Genomic DNA, 15,637 nt, shown 5'->3' with positions numbered 1-15,637 from the left:
CCGCCAGCCGACGCCCTGTTCTCCCTGCCTCCTCTTCGCGCAAACCAGGCACGTGTCGCGTGTGTTTTCCAAGGGCCGCCCTCGTCTAGGCGCATTTCTCGCGGAGAATGTTAGACGACGTTACATGCGAATCTCGTGTTTTCCGAGCTGGATTCTCGCGCGCTAGATTTTCTCGTTGATTTGACTGTCGTTATTCGTGTGTCTAGCGTTTGGCAGAGAAAAACAATGGTGCAACGTTTGAAGAATAAATCCGGTTTCACGGCTGCTAATACGCCTTTTCCGCTATTACCGCATCCGCATAGTACGAGAAACAGTGTTTCGTCATACGGCTTTCGACCGTGTCGTGATTACACGCCGGTTTCGTAACTGGCCGAGTTGCTATCTCTGTCGAGGAAACGCTAACGACGTCCTGTTGATCGATCGGTAGCGAGAAATAGTTATTTGCAGTTTTATTGCAGAAATGGCTTTTTAATAATTTGAACGCTTATTAAAAAATCTATCGAGGCCAATGATCTGAACAACCATTTAAAAGCATCCAATAACTCTTCGAAATATCGTATGCACCTGAAAGTGAATGCAACTTCCAAAAAAGCTATGTTCGCGTACAATCTTGTTGAAAGCGAGGGCATAAATCAATACCACGAAAGTTACTATAACGAAGTTCCTATAACTTTTAGCGATATCAATGATTCGTTGAAAGGGATCGGTCGATGTTGTACAGCTTTTAAAACCGGTACACGCTTTTAAGATGCCTCTAATGGCACGAATATTTCATCGCTATTATTCATATTCACTCTACACTTTTCCCTAACATATCCTAAAATACAGTGAACGAAGATCGTAAATATTCATTACGAAGTAAATTAATACCAGGGCAATCATAAATCGCACGATTTACCTAACGAACGATCTGTTTTGTTTCCAGATGATCGATGCATCCTACCACACGAATCCATCGCTACAAAGCACTGCCCTAATCATCACCTGCGCGGTGGTGCTCCTCCTGATGGCAGCGATCGTGTCCGTCGTTTTCTGGAAGTGAGTACAGATTCTAAAATTCTACGAGTTTACAAGTAATTCCGATGACGGTATAGAACGACATAGGACAGGATAGAAAATAACAAAACGCTATGTTTGACGGCATAAAACTCTTCAGGGTCGCGTCGTGGAGGAGCTTGTGACTCCACAGTAATAAAGACTAGGTTTCATTCCGGCTGGGCATCGTAACGTGTTCGAGGTTCGAGGTCGCTCGGGTTGTAACCATATTTCAAGGGTTCGAGTGGCCATTCAGAGGGCGAAGGAGGGACAAGAAAACGTCTGGTAGATACCACGAAGAAAAAAGGAAGAACGCGTCATTGACATTCTAGTGACCATTAAATTAGCCCAAAATAGGTCATTTCGCTTCACTGCCTTCGCGTGTAAATGACATCGTTGCTTCGTTTACGCGCAATCTACCAACCCTACTCCAGGCTCCCTGTCATTTGTCTCGTTTGTCATAGAAAGTTTGTCAACAACTAATCAGATAGGCTTCGCGAATGCATAGTAAAAAGAATCTAAAATGTATGCAGGAAGCGGAGCTAATTGCCATTCCAGTGAGCGTTGAACTATCGAACCATAGCTCGTTACCATCGTTAGAATTGCTTAATCGTGTTGTAACTACAGCGGTTACGAAAAAATATACTTTTCGCAAATGTACCTACCTTTATTTTACAACAAAACATTAATTTTTTTATCTGATTCTACGTTTAATCTTCGCACGAAAATGCTACTAAATCAGATTTAATATACTTGGATCTAATTAGTATCTGTAAATGGCGTAATAAATACGATAGTCGAGTACTTTTAATAGCAACTGTAAGAACAGCTTAAGTCGTGCGACATGTGTCAACAACGACAGAATACAGAATACACCATAAACGATAAAATACACCATACCATATTCGTTGACAAGAATCGTCTTAGAATTGCAACAATGTTGAGAAAGTCAGATCACAAAGAAGCCTTTCCTGGACGAGGCGGACGAAGGGCCAAAGAAGGTAAAACGCACTTCAGGGAATCCTAAATTAGCCAGAAATAGGGCATTGAAGGAATGGCGTGCGTCGAGACGGTGTTACGCGCCGGTAACGAGAGAACAACGTTACACTGATAATTTCCGACACGGTACGGCGGCTGTACAGAACTCCCTCGCTTTTGTGCCCGCGTAAGCAAGTTGGCCGCAGATCCGCGCGACTATCGAGCCTCGTACAGAGAAGAAATATGCATTCACCGCAGAAACGCGGCTGCGAGATTTACAGGGCCCCGCTTTACCTCCATTCGGACATTGTCTCTCGTTGCTTTATGCGGCAAGTCGTCCGCTCGACGTAGTAAAATATGAAATACGACTGGGAAAAAATGCTCGCAGAGATTGGGACATTCTCTCGCAGCGGCGCGTAAGAAAGCAATTTTCAGGAATAAAGCGCGAAATTTTGTTTAGGTCTAGCTCGACGCGTTTTTTATTTTAACAAATTCACGCGACTCTTATATTTCAAAATCACAGGTAAAAATAAAATAAGTCGCATTTTCCGTATCTCAGACAATAAAATAGCACTTTGAACGTTTCAAGACGTTCCAATTCCATACCGAAACCTTCGAATTAGATACGCTTGGTGTTTATTTGCGCCGCGTGTTTTCGAGACATTCCCACGATTGAAAATAAAATCAGTCGAGGTATCGATCGATGAAAAAGCCGGAACGAAATGAATTGCTTGGCAAAGAGGCACGACGACTAATTTCGCGTGCACCGGGAGAGTCGCCGGTAAAAAGACGCGGCGGGCGATGATGCCACGATCGATGAACTCTGGCCGAGAGATCGGCAGCGGGCCAAGACGATTTTGGATCGGACAGAGGCCCGCATTCAGGATTCACCGGTGGCTTGTTGTATTTTTATCGACACAAACCTCTCGAAAGTCCACCGGTCGTGACAATGCCGGCCCTGTGTGCTTCGCTATTCGCGCGGTTATCGTAACGCACATTCGTTATCGCTAGCTCTCGGTGATATCTCTATTGATAGTTCTGGTATTTGTACTGAGCGACTCCTATTTTCCCCTTTTCCTCTCTTCTCCAAAAATCGAGAGATTCTTCACGCGTCGAATTTTCCTGAATTCTCGCGAGTGTATTATTTGTTACGAGCAAGATGAATCATTGCGTTTTAGACCTGGTACGCACGAGCGTTAAAACGACGTCCGTTGTATATCGAAGTGACGCACGTTGCTAGCGTGTGGACTGCATCGTAGGACAGTATATTTCTACAACGAACGTCACGCGACGGACGTCGCGCCGTTTCAACGCTCGTGTGGCCCCGACCTTACTCGGCGATGTAGGTACAGCAGTGCAGCTTTTTATTCCACAAGGTTTTCGCGCTCGATCAACTGGACGTCCACGTGGATAATTTGTTTCCACGCCATTCGAAAGCAACGTCTGTTTGCACAACCGAGTCTCTGTTGTATTCCGTTTTTTCAATTTATCGTAATAGCCGGCCATTATCGTAGCCCACAAGCGTGGTATCTCGAGTGTTACCGCTCTGCGACTCGCCGACTCTCGGCGTCGAGTTGCCGGACTTTGTGGGTGGTATCTTCCTCTACATTGTGCTTGGAGCAGCTTCTTCTCCTCGACGTGACGGCAAACGGCGTGTTCTGTCGCCTCGCAGCATTTCAGCTCACCCAACGCGCCGAACGACACGTGCATTTCCTCGTGTAATAAACCTTGCTATTCTACCTGGTGTCTCAAGAGTTAACGTATATTCTTCATCTCGTTTCTACCGAATATGCAAAGGATAAAAATTCATTGGAATTCCTTAATTGTTCCTTTGTTGTTCCTTAATTGATTTATAAAAAATTTATAAAAGCCACTCGAACGATTGTACTAAATAACTTTAACCTTAACGTCGATAAACTACAAACTGTCCTCTCTTCGCGTTACCTCTATTCGGTGCACGACGTTATAAAAAGTATCCCTGTCGTACTTGAACTTTCACCATGTATGGATATATCGCAGTAAAAGTAATCACGAACCTGTGTCCATAAACCTGTAAACACAAGATTGCTTTGCCTTTTCTTCCCTGCAGCGTGAAAGTAAAACTCGCCTACTTTTCCACGCAGTAGGTCACCGTTTCCTTGATCGAAATCGCGCGTGTCTTTTTAATCACGATCTTGGATAGCCGGTGCATTAGTGTAGGAGCGTAAGAAGCGCAGGGACGGGAGAGCGAAACGCTCTCGGCTTGTTCGTGTTCCAGGCAAACGCGGAGAACCAACACGACCACGCGTAGTTTGTATGCTAATCAGAGCCGTGTTCACTCCCATCTCCGCGTTCTCCCTTCTTCGTCCCATGAATGTTCGTTCCGTCCTCGCTGTCGTCGTCGTCGTCGTCGTCGCTCTTTGCCTACGCCGCTATGCTATTTCCTGCCTGACCCGATGCGTCGTCGCAGTCGTTCAACCAATTCGCGATAATTCGACGCCGTTGTTTTAAACGGCCACGCGAACCGGACGATTCGTCGAGAACCGATTTTCTCCCGCTTTTAACCGTCGAACCTATTCCATTCGCTCGTCGCGACAAATTGTAAGTGATGTAAACGAGCCACGATATCAGTCGGTCAGCGTCGACTGAGTTATTGCGGAGGCAATTATTCGATCGTGTTGTAGCTTGTATTGGATCGAAGACAGTAGTAGTCGGTATTATTTATAGCGACAATTGGACAGAGGCTGATAGCAAAGGACGAAACGTATCGAATATCCTTTTCCTGGTAATAATGGAACACATTTCTGTCGTTAATCCTGACGTGGGTATTAAACGTGTTGATTGGTTTGATAAAGAGACGAATGATAAAATTGCAATAGTCAGTGTATATTAAAATCACTGTAAGTACAAGTACATAATCGTCGCTCGTTCAATGCTATTGTTCAACTCTATGCTCGCTATTCGACTGTATGACTCGCTATAATGACTGTCTTAGAGAGCGCGTTCGTCCATTTGTATCGACCGGTGTTATTATAAAAAGGTCAAATGTAACTCCGGTTGACGATTACAAATAACGGCGATAATATTCTGTCCATTCGTTTACCTTTGAACTTAGCAAACCAAAACAAAGTTGATATTCCAATGCACAAAAATATGAGTTTCATTGGCTCATGTGCAGCTACAATCTAAAACTAGCATCTATCTAGACACGACGAGTTCGTTTTCATTTCCTCTGGCAATAAACATCTCGATGGATCGCAACTGGTGGATATTTCGCAATAATAAAAATGTTGCTGTACACGGGACATAAATGTACCAATGATAGAAGAAACGAGCGCGTTGCGTAACTGACGCAAGGCCACGCGATAATTTTTATTCTGATGTCGTTGACCGATCCCACCCCTAGTCCCGACCGTTGTATCGGCATCGTCTCACGCGGAAGCGCATTCCGGGGACAACCGCTCGAGGATATCGATACCCGCGGCCACGGAATAGTCCCTCTTTCCCTCGTTTATTTTCCTTATCCCATCCTTGGAAGAGAAACGGCGTGGCAAGCTTTAAAATCTGAAAGAAATGCCTCCGTCGCGTCGAACCGAGCGAACGAGGGAAGGGGGATTAGGGGGTGGAGAAGAGATCCCGTAGTCTTTATTTAACCGGCAGTCTCCCGATGCTACGAGGTTCCCGGCAATACCTCTTCGCCTAATCTAACCTATATTTTTCAGTGTTTCGCCCGAGCAGCCGACTATCGGCCGCCTTTGCGCACCTTTTCTGCGGTAACTATCCCTTATGGAACGAAACTACGTCTAGACAGAACTCTGCTCGTAACGCCTCCATTTCGCGTAAACGCGCCGTTGCGTTCAATGCTCGCTGCGAAATCCTGGCGAAACCTCGCGCCAACGAAACGGGCGGCCGTCTGAGGGAAAAAACACATCCCTATATAGCCATTAAGGGGTGATCCGACACTTAAAATCGGATCGAACTGCCTGATACGAGTCCCATGGAACTTTTTTTTAGCTGCCTTTCGATGTTACTTTCCTCCAACGACTTCTTTGTAAATCGATGATAATCGATTCCAATGGGATTCGAGTTATGATCTTCGACGAGGCTTTGAATCAGACGACGGTAATCCCATCACCGTACCTTTCCACTCAATGGCTAATGTTCGCTTTCTTCGCCAAATCGGATCGTTAGAAGAAAATAGGATTTCAGAGGGTCGTTCGCGAGGCAGGAAAAAGCTTTTCGGTGAAACGAAGCCCGCTTCCTCATGGCGTGCATACTCGTTAATTCGAATCTTCGATTGGCCGGGCAGAAATTGCCCCCGTGGTAATAACGATAAACATCAGAGGGTTGTTCCGAGGGCGAATTGTCGCGCGAGCCAGTGGCGACGAACGCGATGCTGGAAGCCGGCGGAATGGAGAAAAAGGGGCAGAAAAAGACAGTCCAGGGAACGGTCGGTTCAACGATATTTCTCAGTTGCGCGGTGGGAGGGTAGCATTACTTACGTTCCACTTGCCACGGCACAGATTCGAGAGACGATGTAAACGAGAAACAGGGAATCGCGAGACCGAGGAAACGGACGGGGGCCACTCGCTACTCTTTCCTCTATTTCCTCTTCCTTTTTCCTCTATCTTCCTACACCTTTTTGGCCCTCGCTTTGTCTCCGTAAGCCACATTCGGGTCACCGGCGCAACGGGCGCCGGTACGCTTTAACGATCTGCATTGCATGAGCACTTCGCTTTCTCCTGTCCTCTCTGTACAGTTCGTTTCTCCGACGAGGCGAGAAACTCTTCTCTTCCTTCTCTCGGATGTTCTTGCGACCCACTGCACCCAACCCCCGCCGGCGTCGTCACAGTTTCGGCTTGTACACGATGCCTGACAAACAAGCCCCGGTTATTTCGCATGGCAAACAAGCGGTTACCGAATCCCTTTCCATTCCCGTTTTCGGTGGCGCGCGCGTTTATTTCGGGGAAATCCGATTACTCGCTCCATCGGGACGTACCGCGCTCGTTCTCGCCGGAATTCTCTCGCGAACCATATCGAAAAGGCGAGACGGACCTTTCCCGAAACGATACTATAGCAAATTTATTAAAATCCCCTAACGAAATCTATGCCTCTTTTGCTTAAAAGATTGTTTTGCGCTGGCTAGCTTCTAGCTATTTAGGTCGCGAAACATCCCCCTTTTTTTTGTGCGTGTTTTTCGCCTAAATCCAAACATTGCGTAACTGCGACCGTACGAACGTCCCATGTCAGGAAAAAAATACGCTTGCCCCCAGAGACGATGTAGAGGCTGATGCCAAGTCGCAGAGGGGATACAGCACTCACACACTATACAACAGTCAGCAATTATGTAGAGTGGCCGGTGTCTGAACCGACTCGGTCTAGTTGGCCGCTGCATTCGCCGTGCACTTACTCGTCTTCGCTGTCGTCGATGGCCGACGATGGCGTCGTTGCTTGTTAACGTTGTGCCTCGGGTGTCTTGGAAACGTGTGCAGTCCTTTCCGCTTTTCTCTCTCACCCCTCTATTTCATCCCTCTCGATCGCAGAGGCAGGAAGACTCGGAGCTGGCTTCTGTTGCGAGCCAGAGACATTGGTAAGAAGTGCACGTGCAAGAAAATCGCGGGATGCACTTACGGATATTACCGGGGAACGCAGCCGGTGTAAGAAACGGGGCGAACGTCGCAAGACTCGTTGTTAAAGGGACCCGGTTGGCAAGAATTAAATCTTCTGGGAAACGTACGCGTTCGCGGTGTAAATCGTCGTGACGCGTTTTGCTGATTCTGCGTCACGTCTCGAAAATCTTTCTGCTCGAAGGTACCCGGGGGCATTCAGAGTAAATTAAAATGGAACATCGAGCTAATTGAAAGCGAGGAAATCGAGAAGGACGTACTTAAAGGGATGGACGATTTACTCATAACAGGACCGCTTAACAAAGATCCTGCTAAATGAGAGGCGTCGCTATTCGAGTTGCCGGGAAACCTCGCTCGTCGTTCCATGGAACACCGGCTGGTAATTAAGCGAAGACAAAAATTCTCGTCACCCACCACCGATTCAACCGTTTTTTCTTCTGTTTACCCGGGAATTAGTTGCCGTTCCACCACTTTGGGTCGCGCTTTAAAGCCTGTTCTCTCTGCCGCCGCTCGTGTTTTCTTTACGCTTCCTCCGGTTTTTCACTTGCGTTTGTTTTGCTACGCGTCCCCGATATTGCGCGTAATCAAGGGCCCATTGTGAGCGTTCTGCGGAGCCATTAGACGGACGTACACGGAGGTACGAAACGCGGCCAAGTCCGGTGCATATACGCGTAGCTGCACGGAACGCGTACATCACTCGATAATTTCGGCCGGGCCTTCCTCGACTTGGACGATGCCTCGTTCAGGGAACAGTGAATCATGCTCGTTGTTTCTGTATATGCAGAGCAGCGGATACCCGTGAGGGGGAAACGGTAGTCCATGGGTAATTTAACCCGTGCCAGCCCTGAATGGGTTATAATTGGTGATGACAGGCCGTCAGGAGAGGCAGCATTCAACGCAGCGAAAGTGTCGCCCTCGAGGATGAGCTCGTCGTGCCAGACGTCGGAGACACCCGCCGGATTTCTCTCTGTACGTGTGGGTGACGTCGATTCAACCGGGTACCGTGGAAGGTTACGATCCCTGAATGGCTTGTCAGTTTCTAGACGCGAGCTGTTCGCGGTGTAATCGCCTCTGATGAGGTCCTCTTTCTCTCTCTCTCTCTCTTCCATCGTTTCTTCTCCTCTTCTTGCCTGCGATCCATCTTCATATTGCCCGAATCGAAAGTCTATTACGCTCCACTTTGTCGACGAGAAACAGAGGCTTTGAACGATGCACGGATAATTCGATTAGATTGGATGGTGGAGAGCCAATTCACGGAAGGTAGTGTTGAGAGGTAACCGTGGCCCGCGTTATGAACGGATTCTGTTCCTGAAACGATGCACCTTATAGCAGCTGTTCGAGCTGTGGTGCATCGAGCACTTCCTCCGTTCCCTTTGTAACTGTAACCCTGGCCTACGGTCGGATTCCTCCATTGGTTAAGCGAGTAGACATAATTCCATTCTAGCAGTGATATGCTCGTGAACGCAGCATTCGAGAGAACAGTCAGGGTTTCTCATATCTGTGATCGAATACGCTTCAAGGATTGCAAATTACAACAGTCAAAAATCCATAATCTTGCGCTCCTCTGAGAAGTAGCTACGCGTAACGTTTAAACTGCAACAATGATGCCATCAATGGCTTTTAACGCATTAATCGACGTAAACAACGAGGACAATGGGTCCGCGAATAGCGAAGGAGAGTGAGAATCCCTGGAGCAGCGGAGGAAACACGCCGGACTACCATCGTTCTAATCCCATTCCATTGCAGCTTCGCAGCCTGGAATATTACCCTAACTAGCTATAATTACGTCATCGTCATTGTCTCCTCGCATACATCGCCATTGAATGCTAGACAGCCGTTTCTCCACCAGCTCCGACCCCTTCGCGCAGGAGGTCGTCTCTCTGCTTTTCAATCCCTTGTTCCTCTCTCTCTCTCTCTGTCTCTCTTTCTCTCTCTCCCGGCCCGGTCTGGCTCATTTGCAAGGGCCAGCGAGGCTGTACGTGCATAAACGTCGCGCGGATTTCCACGGTGCGCGCCTCGTTTTCGACGGTTGCCGCCCGTTGCAGCCGAAATTGTAACCTCCGTCCTCTCTTTCGCTTGTTTATTCCGCGCACCTGTGACTCTTGCGGCGGAGCCGTTTCCACACACTCCATTCACCGGCTGAATGTGTGTAGCTGGCTCGTTACGTTTTCATTCGCGCACTCGACGCTTTCGCGCGGACGGTCGTTCACCCGGTGACTTTTTTTTGTCCCCGGCTTTCACAGCTCGTAATTGGGGAAAGAAAATCGTCAACCAGCGCGCGGAACAGCCGACGAAAAAAGCGTCGAGTGTCGCGGAAAGGAGCTCTTCCTGCGAGAAAGCAACGGGAATGACGTGGCGGAACACGGAATCGTACATATGTAGCCTAGATACTTTAGATTATTATTTTACGCAGGTCGTCGCCTCGTAACCGCGACCGTTGCTTTAAAAAACCTCTGTTCTCACGTGCGAAATGTCACTGAATGAAAGGTACGAGATGTCAGGTGTCAATGAACCGCGATAGATACGAACGATCATCGAATGTACTTAAGTTTCTACAGCCTTTGCGTAAATTCCAAACTAAACAGCTCTTGAGTCTTTCGATATTCGTTTAATCGTTTTTACGGTTAACGTCGCTTTCTGCAGGTGTGCTATTACTTATGAACAAAATTGTACGTATACCAGTAGCAGCAAGTGGAGTAACGTGAAATTCGGATAGATGCAGCGCGCGTTTCGATCAGATTCGAGGCCGTACCACAGGGACATCCATATTCATAGACGGGGCCAGGGATATCCGCGAAGGCGCCGATCGTCGGCGGGCTAGGAAGCGCGGTTGGGATGCAGCTGCGCGTCGATGGTATTCGTCCGCTTGCATATCTGGCGCGGAGTGCATGCTCCGATAGCGTGTAGCTCTGTGTTAATACAGAGACGGGATCTGAGCGCGCGTTAATATAAGCCGGTCGCACCGGCGTCGATTAGTTGGTGCATGCAGCGACGCGCGGCCGCTCTAATGCGACGTTACGCCAGTTATGTTATGTCGAGTATGCGAACCGCACTCAGGGGAACGCTGCACCCGAGATGGAGCCCCATAGAGCGTCCTGATCTGCCTGCACCGCAGACTCTATGTGCTGCGGACAAGCAATACCAAACTGTATCGGGTGGTCCGGCCGCCACGAAGGCTGCGCAATTGCATTTCGCGAATTATTGGCGTATCGCCGGCAATTTCGATCCTGCACTCTACTCCCCGTGCAGAATTCGAGGCCATTGGAGGAAACGTCGAGACAGAGGCGAGCCGGACCACCGTCTTCCGGCAGACCCGAATTCCTTTGGTTATCGAAGCAAACCTCGAGAAGGTCTCGGTTCCCTGCCAATTAGGCAAGAATGGTTCGTATCGTCGTCTCGTATTGTCCTTGGCACGTTGACTATATCGCCTTCTTGATATTCTCTCGTAAAGGAATCCATGGACGACGTACATAAAAGAAACGCCGGGATCGGAAACGTCTGAACGTTTATTTGTATTGTCCTGTATTTTGCCGATCGTTTCGATTGAAAATCAATTTGTAACCATATGTAAAAGCAACGAATGAACCCCCCCGGTGCTTCATCAAGAGTATAGAGACCGCGTTCATGGATATTTCCCGTTACACAAGTAGCTAGTAACGAGTTTATTCGATTTAGATTCGTAATATATAGGACGTTGATTAACGGTAGTTGCCGGCTACGAGTCCGCGGAAAATTGGCATTTGTCGCGCACACGCGTTTACAGCGACCACAACTGTGCGACAAATGGAAATTTGACGGGAGTAGTTCTTTGGCAAGTTACTGATTGAATTAATACCGAGCGCCGGCTTCGAATGGAATTCGATTACATCGGTAGTTGCACCTCATCGACGGTGATTACGGCATGGAAAACACTGGGTTCGATCGCGATCGCGCATCGAGCACGCCGTCGAAAACGTTTCTGGGTCTTTTGAACATTGCCGAGCGAAAATTTTTCTCGCGAGCAGTGCACGATAATGGGAAGGGGAAAAAACAGGGCGAAGAAGGAAGCGACGAGTAAAGCGGAAAAAGGGAAGAAATAGGAAAAACGGTGGAGAATTGGTGGAGTTTCATAAACAGAATTATGCTAACTACTCGTGGCAGCGAGGCGAGATAAGACGGAAAATCGAATTCAGACTGAGTTGAACCTTCTCGAGAAGACACTCGCAAGTTCTCGTTAATGCAGCGTTCCTCGTCTTCCAGCTATCGCGATGCCGCTGCCGCTTACTCGATTTCTCTCGTCTCTTGGAAAAATGAAAGGGACCGACGAGTCGAAGTAACACGATCGTTACGGCAACGCTGCAAACGAGTTTTCCTATCTAATATAGTTCCTTGTACTGATAACTCTCGGCTGAAATTGTTTTCACTTTTTGGGTTAATAACTTGTTTCAACGGCGTCGGAAACGACAGGGTTTTCCAAGGTACTTGCGAGTACAAAGCAATTCCGGTTGGTCTCGAGAGGGTGACGATTCGCGCAGGAAAGCATAAAGATAGAAATCCTCCGGACGAATTAAAGACCGCGCGGACGGCAATACTGACGAGCCTCTTAATCTCTTCGTCGCTTAATTATTCCCTCACGTAGCAATAATGAGAAGCCGTGGCAGCGTACCTGACCTCGTTCAAAGGAGATCGTCATTTAGGCCGGTCGTCGGGTACCAAGCCAGAGAGAACAAACGAGATGGAAGATCATTTAGAGGTGATTTACCTCTGTTGCGGCGCGTCCAACTTACCCTCTGGTTACGGTCTATTTAGTAATCTCAAGAAATACAAGCGAGCGGAACGACGTTAAGAGGGAACAACCGACTCGCCTTGACGTTTGTTACTTAAATTAATTTCACGAATTTACATCAGTGGCGGATAGAAGGAGACTGCGAAGTGGCGTCCGATTCGTGGAACACTCATTTCGTCGTTGAGAGTATCTGCACGAAGATCGAATCGTGCATATTCTGTGAACGCGAAAGTGGATTCGAAGCATGACAGCGCATTATTAAAAATTCTAATTAAACTATAAGCTGGATAAAGCAGCGCGGCTCTGCCGCTTACATCGACAATGTGAGCGCTGTCTCGAGTTACGTCGACAGATCCAGCTTTAGCGTAGAATTGATAGATTCAAGGCGTACGAAAATTAAATTTCTACGTGGCGGAAAATAATCCTTACGTAGGAAATTGGTCGGTGAATTCTGCACCCTTTCGATTTCGCTTCTCCCTTCCATGTTCGTGATCCCTCGCGACGATACCTTCACGAGATATCGGCATCCTGCGAGCCGAGAAAGAGAGAAGAAAGCCACGCAACGTAACGGGTCCGGTCGAGCATCCTGGCTCGAAATAAAATAAAACGGATATTAAAACTGGCGAGAGCTAATTTCCTCGCCTTCCCAACCATAATACCCGTTCTCCACCTATCGGAATACCCTCTTCCTCTTCTTTCTTTCGGCTTCTTTCTCCCGATTTTTTCCCTCTTATCGCGCCGCTAAGCCATCCATCGAACGAACGCCTTCTGAATATTCAGCGAAGACCGGAATGGCAGGAGGAGAGAAATATTCTCTGGTCGAAGGGACAGAGCCGATGCGACCGAGAGAGAAGAGGAGGGACGAGGTGGTGCGGGACGAGCAAATCGAATTCGAGGCTCGAGCATGACGAGTGACAGGCCGCTGAACGTACGCTGCAGATGCGATTAAAGTCTGCCAACACGTCAACGTGATGCTCCTGAAATGCGAATTCCCTTCCAACCAACCGCTCGGCCCTTGACCCATATTCACGCAGACACGAAGATTGAATCGCTCTCGTGAAAATCCATCGAAGTCACCCGCTGATAAAAATCGACGTAGCCTCGTTGATATACGATATCTGGATTTTTATTAATTTCCATCCACGCGTCAAATATTGCCGCGACAACAATGCCGGAGCTGACAACAGTGCCGTCAGAATTCCCAGAAGAAACAGGCGATCGCGCGAGGTATAGCATTAAAGCGAGCATCGAACGAGAAAAGATTTATCCAAGTAACGTTCTGTAACGTGATTTACTTCTCTTCGATCGTACTGTCCTTAAAATTGCCACGATTCCACTGAAATCTCTCTGTTTGTTACCGGACTGTCCTTCTTGTAAAACGCGTCTCATCGATCGACCGTACAAAATCAAGAGAAGAGATAAGCGAGAGAGGAAGAGTATAGGCGAGAGGAAAGGAAAGCCGAAAAGGAAACGGTCTGTTCATCCGACCGCAATCTCCGTTCGAAGGTAGGAGATCCGCGTTATCCTTCGAAATCGGAGGATGATGCTCCTTCGGGACGTAAACGGTAATCGGACACCGGGAAACGTATATGCTAGACGCCAGGACATCCGATACTACATCCATATAATATTGCCGATGCTTTTAGCCACGACAAACAGTGACCTCGTGCACCGTGCTCGTCGATCATCCCTTTCACGCGCCCCAACCCGCCCTGCAGACGAGAGAACATCATGGATATTTCGATTCTCTCGTTAGAACGGCGTTAATCTTGTCTCGAGTATCCAAACAAAGATCAGCCTGTAGATTCTTTTAGTTTTAAAAGGTATCGTAAACCTGTCGGAGAGTCGATCGTTTCGAATTCGAAAGAACAATGGGAGAATAGTTCCAACAGCCCACTTGGTCAACCTTATCTGTCCGAAGATGCTTGAAACGACGTTAATGTCTTCCGTCAAAGGGGTCTCCACTTTATCTACGTGCCTATCTTCTGGTAATGCACAATGTGCCTGGTTATGCCAAGTGGGGACCACTCGAGGGACATTCTACAACTGCAGAGACGTTTGACGTGACTGCACACCTTCCACGCGAATCCAAGTACCTTTGAGATCATTACGGCGCCATCCTCCGTCCTGTTTCGACCCGCACTCGAGCTACAGCCTCATAGTCAGACGGCTGGTTAATCAAGCTCCATTTCACTTACTAACCCCCTTGCTACGCCGCTCCCTTAGTATCTCTTCCTGTTGGGCAAACTCTCGCTCGCCTTCCCGTTTGCTAACTTCTCCGCATCTTCAATGACCCTCGCACCTGCCACCGCCTACCTATTGAACACATCGGCTAAGTCGCAAACTACCACGTTTGCTGCTTGAATATTGGACGATTCTTGAAAAATCGAATCGATGGTGAAATCGAGAAGATACTAAGTCCGCTCTAAGAATTGTTCTATCGAGCTCTAGTTCTCTAACGTTCACGCTCTTTCTTTCGAATCAGATTTAGAGCTGCGAATAAGCGCGATTTAAGCGTATTGGACTTGCTTAAAGTCGCTATAGAAGCGATAGAAACATGCAGGCGTTAAGCGACTCGATAGAAGGACAATCCGCACGTTTTTCAATGGCTTTCCACAGGACGGTGGTGCGGAAGGCGCGAGTCGGTTGTATTTGTTCGGCGGCGGGCAGCAGCTCATTAGGTAAATCCCAAAAAAGCAGGGTAAACTCGGGCGGAGAAGCAGCACGACGAGAAGTACCTTAGCACACAAATTTATTCGTAAACTTTCGCAATTTAAATATCCGCGGTGTTTCAATCAAGCGGTGCCGCACGTTGCGGCACGTGCGCGTACACACCTACGCGCCTCTGTATACAGCCCTCGAGATTACTTTCTTGCCCCTTTAGACTTTCATCGACTCCTCACCCCCTACTCGCCCCTCCTGGTCGGTGCTCGAGTACCAACGGCAAGAGATTTTCGTGTCGGCGCGTTACGCCGTTAAATATTAAATGGCATCGCGAACCCATCGTCCCCTCGAGAACTTCTGCAACAGCTTCGAAACCAGCCTCCCTTTCATATCTTCTATTCCTTCACTGAATTCGAGCATTTTTCGCCCCTGTGCAGGCGAGCTCGAGAAACGAAAGAAGGCGATTCTCTTCGATGCCACCTTTGTCCCCGTGTTATCTACGATCGTCGGAGAAAACGGCGGCCCGGGTCGTTGCACGACGTATACCGTAGCCATAAAGGGTCGTCCATGCATGGACGAGCCCAGGGAG

At 48.1% G+C, this 15,637-nt stretch overlaps 1 protein-coding gene across 4 annotated transcripts in view; it reads left to right on the top strand.

The window, feature by feature from the left end:
* Pxb (putative Hedgehog signaling attenuator pxb) overlaps window positions 1-15,637 on the top strand; it is a 229,434-nt gene that overhangs the window by 194,592 nt on the left and 19,205 nt on the right. For all 4 annotated transcript variants that reach the window (XM_072012975.1, XM_072012974.1, XM_072012976.1 and 1 more), the window contains one exon: window positions 926-1,038. In XM_072012975.1, the coding sequence (XP_071869076.1) occupies window positions 926-1,038 (113 nt within the window). The remainder of the gene's footprint in view (window positions 1-925; window positions 1,039-15,637) is intronic.

Source organism: Bombus fervidus, chromosome 11, assembly GCF_041682495.2.
Source record: "Bombus fervidus isolate BK054 chromosome 11, iyBomFerv1, whole genome shotgun sequence".
NCBI classification, from domain to species: domain Eukaryota; kingdom Metazoa; phylum Arthropoda; class Insecta; order Hymenoptera; family Apidae; genus Bombus; species Bombus fervidus.
The sequence above is the reverse complement of the archived record's forward strand: the minus strand, read 5'-3'. Positions and strand labels throughout refer to the sequence as shown.